A 17,908-nucleotide genomic window follows, 5' to 3' on the forward strand; every position below is an offset into this window, starting at 1 on the left:
CAGCCACATTCCGAGGGTCCAGTTTGATCCCAATGCTTCTTCAGTCCCAGTTCAGCTGGGCTTGGTGAGCTCCCATTAGCTCAGGCACACTGTCTCAGAGGGACCCCTCGTGGTCCTGCCTTCCCTGCCTTGTTGGTATAATGGTGAGCATAGCTGCCTTTCAGGGTACTTTTTAAATGAATGTTCGTATTTCTAAGGGAGCATGTATTATCTATATTTAAAAGTTAAGAAACAAGTCAAAATGTTTTATGACATTTTTATATTAGCTCATTGTAAGTTTATTGCTATATAGAAAATTATTTTTTTAAATGACTTAAAACAGTGATTTATTTCACCTGTTTCTGTGGTTGACTGGTTCAAGAGCATCTTAGGTAAGAGGTTATAGATTAGGCCTCTCATGAAGATTCATCTTGAGCTGCACCAGCTGAGCTCTTTGGCAGGAACTAAATACTATCCTACTTAGATGGCACACTTACTGCCGATCAGCTAACGGGCCAAATGCTTTATGCCGTTCCCACATAGACCTGGATTTTGTGCTTTAAATGTGCTCACAGCATGGTGGCCGTCTCTAGAGTAGGAGGTAAAAAGATAAGCGCAAAATACAGTTCAGTTATGAAACAGTCTCAAAAGTTTCGACACGAGCAAAACTTCTATGAACTCCCAGAGACTGGGGCCATTAATGGACAGGGCCCGCATGAGTCTGGCATCTGTGTACGTACATTAGGACTTCCAGTTTAATGTTTCTATTGATGTGAACTTAGGTAGGTAGGTAGGTAGACACAGTAATAGTATTGATGAATCTCTCATTGCATTGATTGGTGAGAGAGGACCGAATGTCACATTCTATGTTAACTCGCTTAACATCTGAAATCTGAAGAAGGCTAAGTGTTTAGTGTTAGAAATTAAGGGACTAAGAAATGAAGAGACTGTTATAAATGGCTGTAATGGTGGTTTTAGGGAAAGGGAGGGTGGGTGATAACTGAAGAGAGGAGCACTGTCTGGATTACTGGTAGTGCTCAGTTTCTTGACTTTGAGTCATTTATGTTTATACAGAATTGAATTCTGCATCTATGTTTTATATACTTTATGTATTCTTTTATACACTCACAGAGTGACTAAATATTTTATTACCAAATAATATTTATATAAAAGAAGAAATGGATAGTTACTAAATGATTACCTCTCTGGCTGTTGTGGTGGTAACTACTCATTTGTTATAATTGTCATAGGAAGTCAAAAAGTAAAACAGGTACAAGATAAGGTCAAAAAACTTGACGCCAACAAGCCTGTTCAACTGTACCAAGGACTGTACTGATCTTCTAAACTGTCAATGTGTTTTGCAGGAAACAAGTGCTCATAGTCGGTTGGGGATCATCTATAATCCCACATCAAAGATAAATGAAGAAAACACAGTCATTTCTAGAGGAATTTTGGCAGCTTTTCTAACACATAAAAACAGCCTTTTGAGAAGATTTCTCAGAAAACTGGCAAAAGAAGAAACTGCTGAAGCAATTTATTCTGGAGACAAAATTAAAACATTTCTTACTATGGTCAGTAAAATAATTGTGTGTAGACAGTGTCTAGGGGTCCTGGCTGTAGACAGTGTCTAGGAGTCCTGGCTGTAGACAGTGTCTAGGTGTCCTGGCTGTAGACAGTATCTAGGGGTCCTGGCTGTAGACAGTATCTAGGGGTCCTGGCTGTAGACAGTGTCTAGGTGTCCTGGCTTGTAGCCAGTGTCTAGGTGTTCTGGCTGCAGACTGCAGCACAGGTTGGGTATGGCTATTATATACTTAGAAGGTGAATTTTGTTTTTTATGATAGCCATATTTCAAGTGCTAATTTCAAGTGCCATGGTTACCATATTGAATGGTGCAGTGGAACATTTCTGTTGTCATAGGAGTGCGTGGGAACTTGCTAAAATTTCAGACCGAAGGCCTCTTAATTGTACTCAAACAGAACACACCAAGGTGAATTGTATATATTTTAAAGTCGATAAAGTACTGATAGGGAAAAGTGTACCTCAGTATGAAGCTATATAAAACCTTTTTCTGGTTGGTTTTCTATGAATATCCTTATAATTTTTTGAGAGGAATTATTTTAAATACTGCATTGTTTAAATACAGTTATTATATTGGCCTTCTGTGATTTGTACACTCGGGTGAGATGCAGTATTTCTATCATAAACACTCCTATTTAAGAGCATCAAACATGAGAGATACTGAGTTCAGAATTTAATAAATAATTAACTTTTTATGGTTAAATTTTACTTAAACTGATGTTCTCAAACATGATGCTCTACAAATCTCCCTTAAATGGTCAAATAATTGCTAATTTATAACTATGTGCATTTATAACAAGATTTAATGGTTTTATGAATGATTTGATAAGAAATTATCTCTTTAAAATGCTGTTTCAAAAGAAAATTATTTTAATCATAATTTGCATAATTTTATTAATAATGTGGGATTTATATAGATGAATTTTTACTGTTACTTCATCATTTTGTTCATTTTTAATAGTTTCATCATTTTTAACTTGTTTTTTCCTGTTTTTTCATTTTTAACTTGTACCTTAGCAGATGGATAACAATGCTTTTGAGAAAAAATATAACACCATTGGAGTAAATATTTTTCGAACTCACCAGTTATTCTGTCAAGATGTACTTAAACTGCAACCTGGCGAAATTGGTATTGTCAGCAATGGGAAAGTAGGTAAAAGAAGAAATGTTTCCCTTTTAGTGGACACTGGTGCTGCGACCAGAGACCCAACATAGTGACATGCACTTGTGTGTTACGTCCTAGTCAGAGCTCTGGGCAAATAAAATGGGGCCAGAACCTACTACCGCTACCCCTCCCTGAGCTGTGATTGCACCATCCTGCCAGCAGCTGTGATTACATCACCCGGCCCGCAGCAGTGTAAAGCAGAGTGTTCTCTGTGCACCCAGCTTCCTCTGCTCTAATATCATGTCTCCTTGTAACAACACCATTACGTCTTTAGACACCAGTGTTGTGGTCGGGGTACAAAGCATATTCCCTCGTTTTCTTCTGCGCCTTTCTCTGAAATTCTTATGTCACATGACAGCTAGTTTTGTGACTCTGAATATGCATATCTAGATTGTCACATATTAGCGACCTTTTACAAGCTATAAAGGAACATACTCGAGCCAGGCGGTGGTGGCACACACCTTTAATCCCAGCACTCGGGAGGCAGAGGCAGGCGGATCTCTGTGAGTTCGAGACCAGCCTGGTCTACAGAGCTAGTTCCAGGCCAGGCTCCAAAGCTACAGAGAAACCCTGTCTCAAAAAATCAAAAAAAGAAAAAAGAAAAGAAAAGAACACCAGTCATTCTCATTGTGTTGTGAACATGAACTCCTAATAACTCACGTTGCTTCCATCTCCTTTTTTCTACAAGAGATATTTCTGTTTCTTTTAAAAGCATGATTATAATTTCATCTGTGATTCTATATGACATTTTTATTTTGATATTTGTGTATATTTGTATCGTCTGTGTGAAGGTCAGAGAGAGATAATCATCAGGTACTTCTTCCTTCCTTCATGTGTATCCTCAGCGTTGAGCTCAGGTTGTCGGGTTTCCAGCCATTGCCTTTACCATGAGCCATCTGGCAGTATATAGCATGCTTTTTCTCCCCCAGCATGCTGCAGGTCTATTAACAAATACACAGTAAGTAGATGATGCATACTTATCAGTGTTTTGAGAATGATAGTGTGATTCTACTTCTTACCGGCTACTTAGGTAAAAAAATAGAATCTGTTCATAAAGTTTATCAAATAAACTAGTATGTTTGACAGATACCTGGCTTAAAGTGCCATATGGCAAAACATCAAATTATCTTAAAAGTTTTAATGTGTTCTTGCAGTTTTCCATGGTTTTTTGAGCTATGGTCACCTCTGTTTGGCTCATACCTTTTGGCATTGGACAGACAGCTCAGCTAGTAGTGATTTCTGTTCTCCAAATTTGTGTTCTAGCTCCCAGCACCCACGTGGGTGACTCCTAACCACCAGGAGCTCCCTTCTGCCCTCTGTAGGTACCCACACACGTACATATAAATACAAATAAAATAAGCCTTTTTTTTAAAGACTCATAACCAGCTCTGACTCAGACTGGCCTCAAACTGGTGATCCTCCTGCCTCTGCCTCCTTCAGCAAATCCTACTGGTGTGCATCACCACAATGGGAAGCTCTGGAAGTGCTGCTTGACAAACTGATAGCAAACATTTAATAAGGGGTAGAAGTCTAATAGCAAGCAATGTGGAGGTTCAGGGATGGCATCACTTCCTTTCAGCAGTTGCCATGGAAAGAAATACAGATTTTTAAAGATAACTTTGAGTAAATGGCTGTCATTAGCATCCTTTGCTTTACATTGTCTGTTATCATTAACATAGTGCTGTAGTAATGATAACTAATACTATAGCTGTAGTAAACTTATTTCCCTAAGTCTGCCCTTTTCCTCCCTTCTCTTACAGTCGACGACAATATTCAGGTAGGCACCCCACACCTCCTGCGAGTGAAGCTGTCTGCTGGGTAGAGAGGTTGTTGTGACCCATGAGCTTGTCCAGGAGGAGTGGGAGGGTGACCATAAGCACAGCTGTGGCTCAGCTGCATGCCTGAGTGGGCGGCTGAGGACACCCAGTCAGAGTCCTTGCCTAGGGCTGGCTGATGGGAACAGGGATTGTGCTTCAGAACGAGTACCGTGACTGACATCAATGCAACAATGTCATCTTTATTACCCTGTAATATAGTAATAATCATAGTCTCTGGGGCAGATCATTAGCATTCTGACAGTTTCATCCTTGAAATAGTGCATTTAGCATACAGCCTGTCCCATGGTAAAGTTGAGGAATATTTAGAGTTATAATTTATTATAAATGATTAATAATATGAATACAATAATGATCACATATTTTCCAGGTTTAAATTTTTATTTTTGAGACAGGGTTTCACTGTGTACTTCTGGGTGACCTAGAACTATGTAGACCAAGCTGGCTTTGAACTCACAGATGTATGCTGTTAAATAAACAATATATAAATGAAAAATATGTTTAACAGAAACCTGGCTTCTCCAAGGCTGAGTTACAAGGGTGTGCTCCCCTTGCCCAGCTAATGATCACATCATTTCTTGCAGAAATACTAAAGAAGTAAATGTTTATATGTTTAAATATGCTGTTAGTGTTTTCTGTTTCTGTTGATTGCACCACATAGTCAAAAATTGTGGAGAATTGTGGCCTAGCAAGCAGTAAAGAAAGCAAACCCCACTCTCTGAACCACGCGGCCATAAGTTCAGACTCAGTTGTCAGTGAGTTGTATAAATTTAGTAAAACTTGGCTTCATTATTCAAACAATAGGAGCTGCAATCTGCTGTTGGAGATATTGAATATGCATTTGTGTGAATATTTGAAACAGGCCCGACAAGGTAACTTTTCAGTAAATAGTAACTTATGTTTTCTCTTGAAATATTTGAGAACTGCAGATTGTAGGCTCATGTATAGACTTTATTTTTATGAACTAATACATGAGAATAAGCCCATACGAAGGGATTCCTATTCAATGTTAATGAACATTCAATGTTAATGTGATGTCAGAGCAGGTAATGCTCTATATTATAGAATTCTACCTTAACTTAAAAAAAAATAACATTTCTAAAATATTGAAATCAAGATTTAAATACCAGATGTATTTTATTCTATTATTGTTTAATTTTATAATTTAAAGTTCTTTTTCCCACCCTGAATATTATCTGATTTTATACCATTTAAATTTCATTATTTGGCAAATGCATTCAACTTTAAGTAGAATAGAGACTGAAGAATCAGGTCCTTTACTGTTTGATGCCTGTGCTTGCTTACATAGGTGAAAGGAAACAAGTGTTCCAGTGACTTTCATCAGTAAAGATAGACACCATTTTAAGAAAATAATTTAGGATTTGAGGGCCCTATTCTAAGTTAATAATCAAACTTTTCAAGCCATTAATAATGGTACATCTAAAATTCCACTCTTTCCCAATCCCATGTGCCCAGTGATAAAAACAAAACAACAAAAGCAGCAATAACTAAACAGCTAAAACATTGAAACTGCTTTTTTAAAGTTAAATTTATATCAAATCTCAAAGTTTAAAAAAATGTTTCCAAGCATGCTTTTAGTAATGCAGCGCCTGTTTCCGTGTTAAGACCCTGTGATCTCTACTTACAATGACCTCTATACTTACAATCAGACCTCTGACGTCACGTCTGCAAGATTCCAGTAGATGCCACATGAGTATTCAAGAGTGTTCATTCCAGAGCAGCTGCAGGGGCATGTAAGACGTGTCTGGAACCAGCCTCTGTAATCTTTCTATTAAAGAAAACAACATCCCACTTGACATGGCTTCTAATGTTGTTAAATAGAATGGGTTCCTATATGAGCCCATCATGTCGGCCCCATGTCCTACACAGGGCTTTGCACACACAGTGTGACAGTGGCTGCACATAATAGCTCTCCCAGAAGATGCTCGTGGCAGTGCAGTGGTAGTGTGATTGAGTAAACATGAGAAGAGGAAGTTTTCCTGAATGTCTCCCAGAAAATATCCAACAATAAAACTTCCTTTATTTCCAGTTCTTTGGACCTTTACATGAAGATTTCTACCTAGAAGATTTTCACTTGATTGAAAAGATAACATTTAGTAATTTGGTAGAGAAAATTAAAGACATTGTTGAAAATATGGAAATCGACTCCAAAGAGTAAGTATTTAAAGGTATTATAACTACTCGTGGGGGTATAATGTTTTCATATGCTTTCTCTCACAGTTAGAAAATGCTTCACTATTTACACGAGATTCATAACAAAGACATGAAGAAGAGGGTGATCAACCCATGCATTTAACTTCGTCCCTTAACTCTGAGGGCTGGGGTTTGTTTCTTTATTCCATTCTTTCTCTCTGTTTTGCATTCATCCAGTTATACCCCCTCCTTTCACAGAGGAGCCTTTTCCATAGAGACTGTGTGCATAGGTCTCATAGTTTTTATTTATACTTTGGCTTCATCTGTAAATTTCCACTATCCATGTTTAATGTGTTGAGTGCCTCACCTTTCCCAAGACACTGTGTCCTTTGTAGTTTACTCTGTAAGAGAGGAGCTATAGTCATTCATATAGAAAGGGCCTCTCTAGAGTTGTCAGCTGTGACATGAAATACAGAGTTTTCTCTTCCTAGAAGTCTCACATATTGTTTCTCTGCTTGTGTAGCATGAGCGACCTTGTGATGAAAATCGATGCACTGGTGTCTCCATTGCCAGTGCGTGCCTCTCGGTATGATGTCACGTTACTAAAAGAGAACCACAGGTAATGCTGTAGCAATATCTCATTTTTCTACTATGAATTATTTCATGCAGTCTTTTCCTTTGCCATGCATTATTTCCATTAATTTTTATAGCATAGTAAAACCTAAAAGTTCTCTGTTCAGTAAAAATATAATTAGCAACATAAAGAAAAAATGATCTAGGACATAGCTCAGTAGAAGAGGATGCATTTGCCTTTCATGCATGAGGCCAAGTTTGATTCCTTGTACCACATTACTAGCACACACACACACAACACACAACACACACACACACACACACACACACACTGAGCATACACACCATACACACATATTACAAATCCAGTTGTTTAGCTTAGTGAATAAAAACACATTTAGGATATAAAGTTTTGAGTTATACTTAGCATGATTTTTATTTTTCAGTATTATTAGTAACAAGTACCTTTGATCATTATAAATAATGCTATGTATTTTCAGTATATGAAAGACTCATTTCCTAAGGAGTTCTTACTATACCTATACTCAAGGTTATCTGCAACTACCTTCAAATAAATAGTATTTTACCTTAACTTTTTAATTTGTAGTGAGAGACATTTATTTGATGCAAAATCTTGCTCTAGAATGGCCTCAAATTTGCTATATAGCTCAAGCTGGCCTTGAGATTGGTGTGGGATTTCCCTCTGTATGCTGTGATTACCATTAATGACTAAAGACTAATGACTGCTTTGGACCTATAGCAGGGCAGAACTTAGTTAGGCAGGAAAAACTAAACTGAATGCTGGGAGAAAGGAGGAGGAGTGAGAGAAAAGCCGTGTAGCCCTGCCGGAGACAGATGCTGGAACTTTAGCCAGTAAGCTACAGCTACATGGTAATACACAGCTTAATAGAAATAGGTTAAATTAAGATGTAAGGTTTAACCAATAAGAAGCTAGAGCTAATGGGCCAAGCAGTGATTTAATTAATACCATTTTTGTGTGATTATTTTGGTTCTGGGCAGCTGGCCGGGATGAACAAGGAACTTCCTACAACATGAGATCATGAGGCTCCTTCCTCATTCTCCTTAGAACTGAACAGATGACTGTGCATCACCACACTTTAATCTATGATGTGATACATGTAGCTAAATGGTGTCTTAGGAACTAAAGCACAGTACAGCCTTCAAGAATTAGCAGTTACCTGGGGCAAGTTAAAGCAGCAGGACACAGATCACCTCTACTAAAGCCTTGTGACAACCAGTTTCCACAGGTGCTACAATATGACAGTGATTTGTACAATTTTTGCAAGATAAACAAAAGCTGCAACAGTTGTAGAGTCTTATTATCAGATTATCTAATTTATAGTCCTTCTTTCTGGCAGAATTATTCAAGACCTGTTGGCTCTACTACTCTTATTATATATAACACAGTCAAATTAAAGCTTCAAGTAAACAAGGTTTCTCTCCATGCTCATATCTCTAGTAAATATTTAACTGATGAGCATTGGTTTCTCCCTGCCAAGAGTCTTTCTGCAGCGAAGACAATTGCTGCTCCTGTAGCTGCATTTGTGTGGCATTTCATTAGGCAAGGCTTTTTCTACTGCCAGAATAAACAGTTCTTTATCTGAGAAAATGTCTTCGTATGACTAGTGTTGAAGCCATAATTGAGTTAGCATAGACTGTACTTTACAAACAGACATATTTTTATCTCTCACTGGCCAGTTTATTCCCATTTTCCTTTAATTTAAGTCCATCTCTTCATTTATGATTTAGATCAATGGAAAGGGGTGAGCAGGATGGAGGTAGAGAGAGGAGGGGGGTGCTGGTGGCCATGTCAGAGGGGCAGAGGTGGCAAATGAAGGTGGAACCCCTCAGTCAGCAATAGCTGGATCCAAATAAGTTACCATGGTTTTGAGTGTGTTTGGTCCTGATTTCCCTGTCTTATGTGTTGATTTTGTACAAATACCAAGTGATTAAAAGTATAGTCAATTCTCAGATCTTAGGAAATATATTCCCCTCTACAAAACTACCAGGATTTGTACTGTAGTAGTCTCATTCCTTAATGTGTTCATAAAATAGTTCATTTTCTCAAATTCTTTATATTTTTACAAAGTTGCGCACAAATTTCAAATTTGGATTTTATTATATAACCAGAATTTATATAACCAGAATTTAAATCAACTACAAGGGAAAGCAAGCAACTCGTAAGAATGTACATAACTAAGATCACATTATGGATGTCTTTATAAACGTAATTCACCACATTGACCTTCCCTTTGTCACTGCAGTGTGATAAAGCTGAGTCCTCCCGAGAAGGACCTGTTCTATGATATTGTGGCTATCGTGGATCCCTTGACAAGAGGAGCGCAGAAGATGGCACAGCTATTGGTTGTAAGACAATATGAATCAGACTAAATCTTTTCACTTTGAAACTCAAATATTAACTGTTTTTTAAGTGTAATGAAGGCCGGGCGGTGGTGGCGCATGCCTTTAATCCCAGCACTCGGGAGGCAGAGGCAGGCGGATCTCTGTGAGTTCGAGACCAGCCTGGTCTACAAGAGCTAGTTCCAGGATAGGCTCCAAAACCACAGAGAAACCCTGTCTCGAAAAACCAAAAAAAAAAAAAAAAAAAAAAAAAAAAGTGTAATGAAGTATTTGTGCTTCTCAGATCTTTATATCACCTGGCGTTTTACACACACACACGCATGTATGAAATATACACACTGCAGTCGAGAATAGGAGAACTGCACAAGTGTCACAGCAGTGCTTAGGTTGGGGCTGCTGTAGGCTGAGCTGCAGTCCCCACCAAGTCCACACTGTGGCACTTGAAGTATGCATTGGTGAATTCAAGCCCTGCCTATCAATGGGACTGTATGCAAATGAGCCCTTAGGAGGTACAGCTAAATGATTTCGTAAGGGAGGAACCCTAGTTATGTCATATGTGGAAGGCGTAAGTTCTCTCTATCTCCCATAGGTCATCTATGTATTACTGTTAGCATAAAGGGGAGAACAAGGCCATAACCCCATAGGCCCATAAGTGACCAGAAGTAATAGTGAGAGGCTGAAAACTATGGCCAACAGCCTTTCATAAAGATGAAAATGTATGGGAAATCTGGTGTTTGATGCATGGCTGTAGTCCCAACAATCCAAAAGCAGAAGTACATGTTTATGGTCATGCTGGACAGCATAGCCATATCCTGTCTGAAATAGGAGAGATGAGAGAAGAAGGGAGGGAGACTTTGAGGGAGGGAAGAAGAGAGCAAAAGAAGTGAAGGAAGCGAGGGTGGGAGGGAGGAAGGGAGGGAGCAAGGGAGGAAGGGTAAATGAATGGAAAATGTTCTCAACTACAGGCAACTAAGGAATGCTGAGAACAGGAGAAATAGGGAACCAGTTTGTTGCCCAACACAAAATGATTATCCCTGAAAACATACGTACCAGTAACATATGGACTTAGCAGGTCGTATTTGTGTATGTTTATATTTTGTGTGTATAACAAAAAGTTAAAGGAAATTAATTTGGAAGAGAACAAGATGTGCAGAGGGTATACATGGGAGGGCTTGGAGGGAGGAAAAGGAAAATGACATGATTATATTACAATATCAAAAAATGGTTTAAATAAAAAATAAAGAAATTTTCTCAGAATTGGAAACTGCTCTAACAGTTGCCTTCCTTTGAAAACAGGCCAGAGTGTAGGTAAGAAATCTAATAGATAATGTTAATGACCAAGCGGGTGATATTGCTGACCATTCCACCAGAATTCCATGTGTTAGCTTTCTCCGACAGTAGACCATATGAAGGGGATTTTTTGTAAATAGTTTTATAGGTGTACTTATTGATGTAGATGATCATCTTAGACTTTGATGCTGTTTCCATTCAGAATATGAACAGCACAAAGCTAATTCCATGGCTGTTTCAATAGTGTCTTAGCATTTGTAAACCCTTCACATGTGAACTCTAAAAGTATAGTATTCAAATTATCCTTGATTTTTAGTGTATAACTTCCCTGTTCCCAAAAAGAATCATTATTAAGAAAAAGTATTATTTTATCTTTAAAACTACATAAGGATAGGACTTATAAATAATAAATGTAAAATGTAAAATTATAGGGATAAGAGAAAGGACTTGCACGTTGCACGTTCCTTCTTTGGTAACGATAACATGCTTTATTTCTCAGCAGTTTTATTTTACTTTATGGAATAATACATTTATAAAATGACATTTTGTGCATTGGCTATAGTCTCCAGCTTCTCTGTCACTCCCCTGTGCGGTGCTGATTTAACATATGAGAGGAAGTCATGCAGTGACCCTCGTGGCAGCAAATGTGAGGGGTGACAGATAGAAATTAAACCACAGAGCTCTTACACATACACTTTGTCCTAATTCCTCATTAAGTCTGTATTCTTCGTGTCATGTGCACACTTTTTCTACTTTATCCATGTCCTGGGTTGATTAACAGCTTTTGAATCATCTGTGACTTGTCTGTGTAGAGGTGATGGAGAACAAACTTTATTTTTTTCCACTTGTTGTTGATTTAGTGACAAGTGAGAGAAAAGAAAGAGTAGATCATCTGTGTATAACCTAGAACTTTCCATAGCTCTTAAGGCCTGGAGTGAAATTCTAAAAAGATCAGGGCACCCTAGGCAATGTTTTGAGGCAAACCAAGGACTCATAATTATATTACACTTCCTTCAATGCTAAGGAAGCTGGGAAACCCTGAAGGTCATTGTAAACAAAAGACTAGCAGCTTCCAGTGAGGCACGGAGTCGGTCAGTTGTCTGAATGTCATAGTCTCCTATAGTGGCCCCGGGCAGCTACGTCTCTGTTCATCACATACAGGAGGATATGGACTGTGTTATGTGTGTCATCTTCAGATGTGACCATGAGTGGTGCATAATGTATGCTCAGTAACTGTGAGCTATTCTGTTATTTGAAAATCAAATACGGGAATTTTTAATAGGTGCTTGGCAAGATTGTAAACGCGAGGATGAAGTTGTTCATGAACTGCAGGAGCAAACTTTCCGAAGCCCCCTTAGGAAGGTGAGTGGATGGCACTGCTCTGGACCTGTTGTTGGCCAGCCCTGCTGGTGCCTTCTCTAGAGAGTCAGCATCTGTCTCTTAATTGATATGAAGCTAAAATAACCTGACTCAGCAAATATATCTCACTGTGTGCACTGTCTGGAGTGTTAAGACAAAGGCTTTAGAGGATATGTTGGTGGTTCCGGGATGTTTGTGTTTATCATTGATGTGGGACTCCCTCTGTATGCGGTTACCATTGGGTATTAAAGAAGCTGTTTCAGCCTATGGCTTAATAGAGTAAAGCCAGGTGGGAAATCTGAACAGAGATATAGAAAGTAGGCAGAGTCAAAGAGATGCCATGTAGCTGCTGAAGGAGACAGATACCAGACAGAACCTTACCGGTAAGCCACAGCCATGTGGCAATACACAGATTAATAGAAATGAGTTCATTTCAGATGTAAGACTTAGCTAGAAATATGCATAAGCTATTGCCCAAACAGTATTGTGGTTAATGTAGCTTTTGTGTTATTATTTGGGTCTGGGTGGCTGAGAAATGAAGGAGCAGTCTGCAACTACATATCATTGTGTAAAATAGTTCTTGCACTGTGACCTTAAATAAAACCTAACTTAAAAGAAACATGCCCTTTCTCTTTTTTGGATCAGAATCATTGTTGTAATCATTCATATTTTTAGAATATTCAATATCCTTTGGTGTTCTGGGGGCAGAAAGAAGGTTTGCCCGATTGAGCTAGAATAGCTGAGGCTTGATGGCATGTTCGTCTCAGCCGTAGTTACTAAGCATGCATGTACACCTGGCAGGAAAGCTGGAATTTGGTTCATCTTTTTGTTTCCAAGTATGGTGTTTCTGTATATTGTACACTATTACCTTGAACTGTCACTTTAAACAAGGAATTTTTCATGCTTGAGAGACAATGAAATGGAAAATATAGAAAATTTAAATGGGAATTTAGAGTTTATCCATTGACTCCTTGGCAGTTTGTTTTAGCTCATTTGCTTTTAGGTTGTTCATTTTTTTTTTGTTTTTTGTACTTTAAATTTATCACATACCTTATCTAAATCTGATTTAAGAATAATTAAATATGTTAGCTATTAATTGGAAGGTCTGTACCATGGGTACAGAATTTTGTTGTTGTTTTAGTTTTTCAAGACAGGGTTTCTCTGTGGTTTTGGAGCCTGTCCTGGAACTAGCTATTGTAGACCAGGCTGGTCTCGAACTCACAGAGATCCACCTGCTTCTGCCTCCCAAGTGCTGGGATTAAAGGTGTGCGCCACCACCGCCTGGTGGGTACAAAATTTTATTCACAAGAATGGACAATCCTTTCAGAATATCTCTGTAAAGATGGAATGCATTTAAAAGAAGAAAAAATTACTGAGGGCTGAGATACATCTACTCTCCAGAAAATCCAAGTTCAGTTCCCAGCAACTTACAACTGCCTATTAATCTAGCTCCAGGGAATCTGGTGTTCTAATGTTCTCTTCTGGTCTCTGTAGGCACTGAACCCGTGTGTGTGTGTGTGTGTGTGTGTGTGTATGTGTGTGTGTGTGTAAGTAAAAATATTTAAAAATAAAGAGTGGTAACGTGAATATTAGAGGGATGGAACATGGTGTCTGTAGTAGGAACAGTAACTGAAGTGCTAGCTACTGTTCAGCATATAAAGTAAGCACCACTTCTAATCCACTGGTTCAACATAACCTTAATTAGTTCCTCATGTTGTGGGGACCCTTAACCATAAAATTACTTTTGTTGCTAGTTGATAACTGTAATTTTGCTACTGGTACAAAACATAATGTAAATATCTATGTTTTCTGATGCTTTGGTGAACTATGGGAAAAGGGGTCACAACCCACGCTGAGAACCACCGTTCTAGAGCACTGATATTTTTTCTTCCTTCTTTTTCCTGTAAACTTCATCGGATGACAAGATGTTCTTTGTAGTTCTCCTTCACTGCAGCTGCCTTTCATTTTCTCTGCCAATGAAATTATTTTCACTCAGTTCTAGAGAAAGTTCTATTTCCAGCATCCCTAAAAACATCTTCCTTAGCATTTATACTGTGTTTGTCGTACTGGGTGCTTGTTTTGTGTTTACTTCATGACTGCTCTCTCGTTTCTCCTTGTACCTTCTTTTCTTTGGTTTAACGTGGCTCCTTTTATACATCTCCTAATGAGCCATCACCATGTGTGTAAATTCTCCTGGAGTAAGGGTTGAACATTGTTCAAAATACAGCCAAACTAGTTGAATAACTTCTGCAGTCTGCAGTCTAGATCAAACAGGCATGTTTATGCCTTGCTGGCGTTCTCTGTCCCTGTCTCTGTGTCTCTGTCTCTCTCTCTGTCTCTCTCTCTCTCTGTCTCTCTCTCTGTCTCTCTCTCTCTCTCTCTCGCCCTTGTCAGTGTCTCAGATGAAGTGTGAGTAGAAATGCCCAGGTGGCAGTTAGCGGAGTACTTTTCAGCCACAACTAGAGAGGGCTGGAGTCCTCATTCCCACAGCACCAAACAACCGGATGAGCTTCCTTGCCTATGTCCATGCTCCCCATTTCATCCCCTGAACCTGGAAAGCTGCAGCAGAACTCACACCATCTTTATTTATTAAAGTTCATCTTTCTTAAGAAAAATCAAAATCATTGTGTAATGAAACTATAGAACTCACAATATGAGTGTGAGCTGAGCATGATCATAAAATACGTTAGAGAACAGAAAATCGTTTCTATGTTCTCGATATTGACCCACACTACTCTTAAGAAATGGCTAATTTTTAGTATGATTATACTGGAGAATGAAGCTGAGTACAGTAAATCTGCAGTTACTCTAATGATCTATTACACAGGAGCACTTAACTCCATCCGCTTATTTGGTTCTAGTTGAACTTTTAAAATTGGTATCAGAATTTCCACTTGAATTTTAGTTTGTTTTTTATTATTTTGGGTCTTACTTAGTTCTCTTTGTAGTGGGAGGAGCTAATAAAATACCTAGAAAGCAGACTGTGTGTAAGTGTGAAGGCATATAGAAATGAGTGCAGATAGATTATATGCTCTAACTCAGATAGATTTTCAGGAAATTCTAATTGTTTTCATTAAAGAGTAAAAATATATAATATGATATAAATACATGATAATATAAAGTAGTCTCTTAACTCCTGTGGCATACAGTGTGTATTTAACTTTTGGATTTAAGATCTTATAGTCATATTTATTGAGTCATTTGTAGTTTTAAAATAAATGAGGAATAGGTAATCCTTTTAATTTTAGTCATGACATTTTTATGTTTCATTAACAGCTTTTACCGATTTGTTCTGGAACCAGAGCTGATATCAGAGGCTAACAATGGTCCTTCTCATGGACCAGTGGCAAAATTCCTGGACATCCCAGAATCACACCTTCTAACTCTCAACATGATCACCCCAGAAGGATGGTTGGTTGAAACAGTACACAGCAACTGTGACCTTGATAATATTAACTTAGAAGACGTAAGTTATTGTGGGAAGTCATGTAAAGATGAAGGAATGGGATAATCCATGTCTATTGATGATATTAACTTAGAAGACGTAAGTTATTGTGGGAAGTAAGTAAAGATGAAGGAATGGGATACTTCGTGTCTATTGATGCCATCATCAGTGAGCATCACACGAATACCAAAATTGTTGTTTACCTCTAGGTCTCAGTGTGGTCTTTTTCTTTGATTTTTATGTGTACCTCACTTCTGACATCAACTTCTCACTGTTTCCAGATTCATAAATGCCCTCACCATTTTCATGGCCATGTGCCACTATCTCAGAGCGACTGATAAGCATTTGGAAAGTTTGGAGATGACATGTTGAGATACTTTGCTTAGCAAGTTTAATTTCGAGAACTTCAGTCAGAACACATTGCCTGGCTCATAGCTAGCAAAATCAGCTTTAATCAAATTGAAATAGAAACCAGGAAACAGAATTTGTTGGACTATAGGCTAAGCACACCTGCTCCCCATCACCTCCACTGTGACTTCGGCTAGCGAATAGTGCGACCTCTCCTGCTCACCTTGGTCACTGGCCATGGGGGGTGGGGTTGAGCAGAGAATTTTACATTTTTATTGACCTGTATTCACTCTACATAGTGGAAAGTGTCATTAGGACATTTTCTTTTTTTTTTTTTTTTTTTTTTTTTTTTTTTTTTTTTTTTTTTTTTTTTTTTTGGTTTTTCGAGACAGGATTTCTCTGTAGCTACGGAGCCTGTCCTGGAACTAGCTCTTGTAGACCAGGCTGGCCTCGAACTCACAAAGATCCGCCTGTCTCTGCCTCCCAAGTGCTGGGATTAAAGGCGTACGCCATCACCGCCCGGCTCATTAGGACATTTTCATTCAAGGCTATTATGTGCTGTAGCCATAAATGCCTCCCCAAAAAACCACTTTCTCCCCTTACTCTCTAGTCCCCCCTTCCCTCAGTCCTTCTGCTTCAAGTCATGTGTATAATATGTATAATAATTTATGTGCCTGTAGAAAATTTAGAAAGCACAAATAAGAGAAAACATATTTGTCTTTATGAGTCTATTTTGCTTAACATGGTGATCCCCAGTACCATCCGTTTCTCTTCAGATGACATAATGCCACTCTCGTGCACACTGGGTAGAACTCCCTAGTGTGCACGCCATCATATCTATGTTCACTCATCCGCGGATGGATACATAGATTGGCTCCATAACGTGGCACAGTGTCAAGTTACATATGAGTACTGCCGCAGCAAGTACAACTAAGCAACGGTGTCTGTGACGCTGCTTTCGGTCCGTGAGGAGCAGACTCAGAAGCTAGGCATGTGAGCTCTGTTTTTAATGTTTGAGGGATCTGCCTAGAGATTTCCAGAGTGGTGCCTAAATACACTACTCTGGCTTTCTCACCAGCCTTTGTTAGTTTTGATTGTTTGTTTGTTCTAGATGAAAAGCATTTTGGCTAGGGTAAGACAGGCCTTCCGCTGTCTCTGTTTGCAATGGCTGGGATTCTGAGCATGCTCGTGTTTATTGGCCGAGTGTCCTCTTGGTACCGCGTCATTTCATCCGCCCTGATGCAATTGTTTGGTTTCTTCATACTTAGGGTTTTCCCCAATTCTTTATTCTAGACCTTAGTAAAGATTTTGTCTTTTTCCCAGATTGTTTCCTTTGCTGTGCAGCTTTTCAAATTCCATTCAATACCATTTGTCAGATGTGGAGATCAGCTCCTGAGTCACGGGGTCATTAGCCCCAGGGCCTGCCTAGCTGGCACCTGCTCGCCATGTTTGTCAGTCTCAGAGAGCTGACTCTTACTGAAAGGACCTGATCCTCTAATTTCTGCATGAGGGACCTAATTTTCTCATTAATATTTGTCGGTCGAAGAGGCTGCTGTCTTTTCTGCAGACATCCTGGTAGCTTTGTCCAAAAGCAGGTGGCCGAAGCTCTGTTGGTTTAATCCTGGGTCCTCTTTGCTGAGCTCCTTAAACTTTCCCACCCATGACCCAGTACACCTGAGGAATTTTTACATGAACATGGGACCATGTACTGAAAAATAGGTGTACAAATCCAGCATTAACTAATAATAAATCATAAATTTTATGTCATAAACTTTATTTTCATAAAAGCATCTGGTTTAT

At 38.8% G+C, this 17,908-nt stretch overlaps 1 protein-coding gene across 3 annotated transcripts in view; it reads left to right on the forward strand.

Annotated features, from left to right (window-relative positions):
• Window positions 1–17,908, forward strand: part of Uggt2 (UDP-glucose glycoprotein glucosyltransferase 2) — a 106,330-nt gene that overhangs the window by 55,111 nt on the left and 33,311 nt on the right. For 2 of the 3 annotated variants that reach the window (XM_057786285.1, XM_057786288.1), the window contains 7 exons: window positions 1,344–1,550; window positions 2,575–2,706; window positions 6,608–6,732; window positions 7,235–7,330; window positions 9,570–9,672; window positions 12,239–12,318; window positions 15,592–15,781. In XM_057786285.1, coding sequence (XP_057642268.1) covers window positions 1,344–1,550; window positions 2,575–2,706; window positions 6,608–6,732; window positions 7,235–7,330; window positions 9,570–9,672; window positions 12,239–12,318; window positions 15,592–15,781 — 933 coding nt within the window. The remainder of the gene's footprint in view (window positions 1–1,343; window positions 1,551–2,574; window positions 2,707–6,607; window positions 6,733–7,234; window positions 7,331–9,569; window positions 9,673–12,238; window positions 12,319–15,591; window positions 15,782–17,908) is intronic. The other variant, XM_057786287.1, reaches the window with a different exon arrangement.

Source organism: Chionomys nivalis, chromosome 12 (assembly GCF_950005125.1).
Source record: "Chionomys nivalis chromosome 12, mChiNiv1.1, whole genome shotgun sequence".
Classification (NCBI taxonomy): domain Eukaryota; kingdom Metazoa; phylum Chordata; class Mammalia; order Rodentia; family Cricetidae; genus Chionomys; species Chionomys nivalis.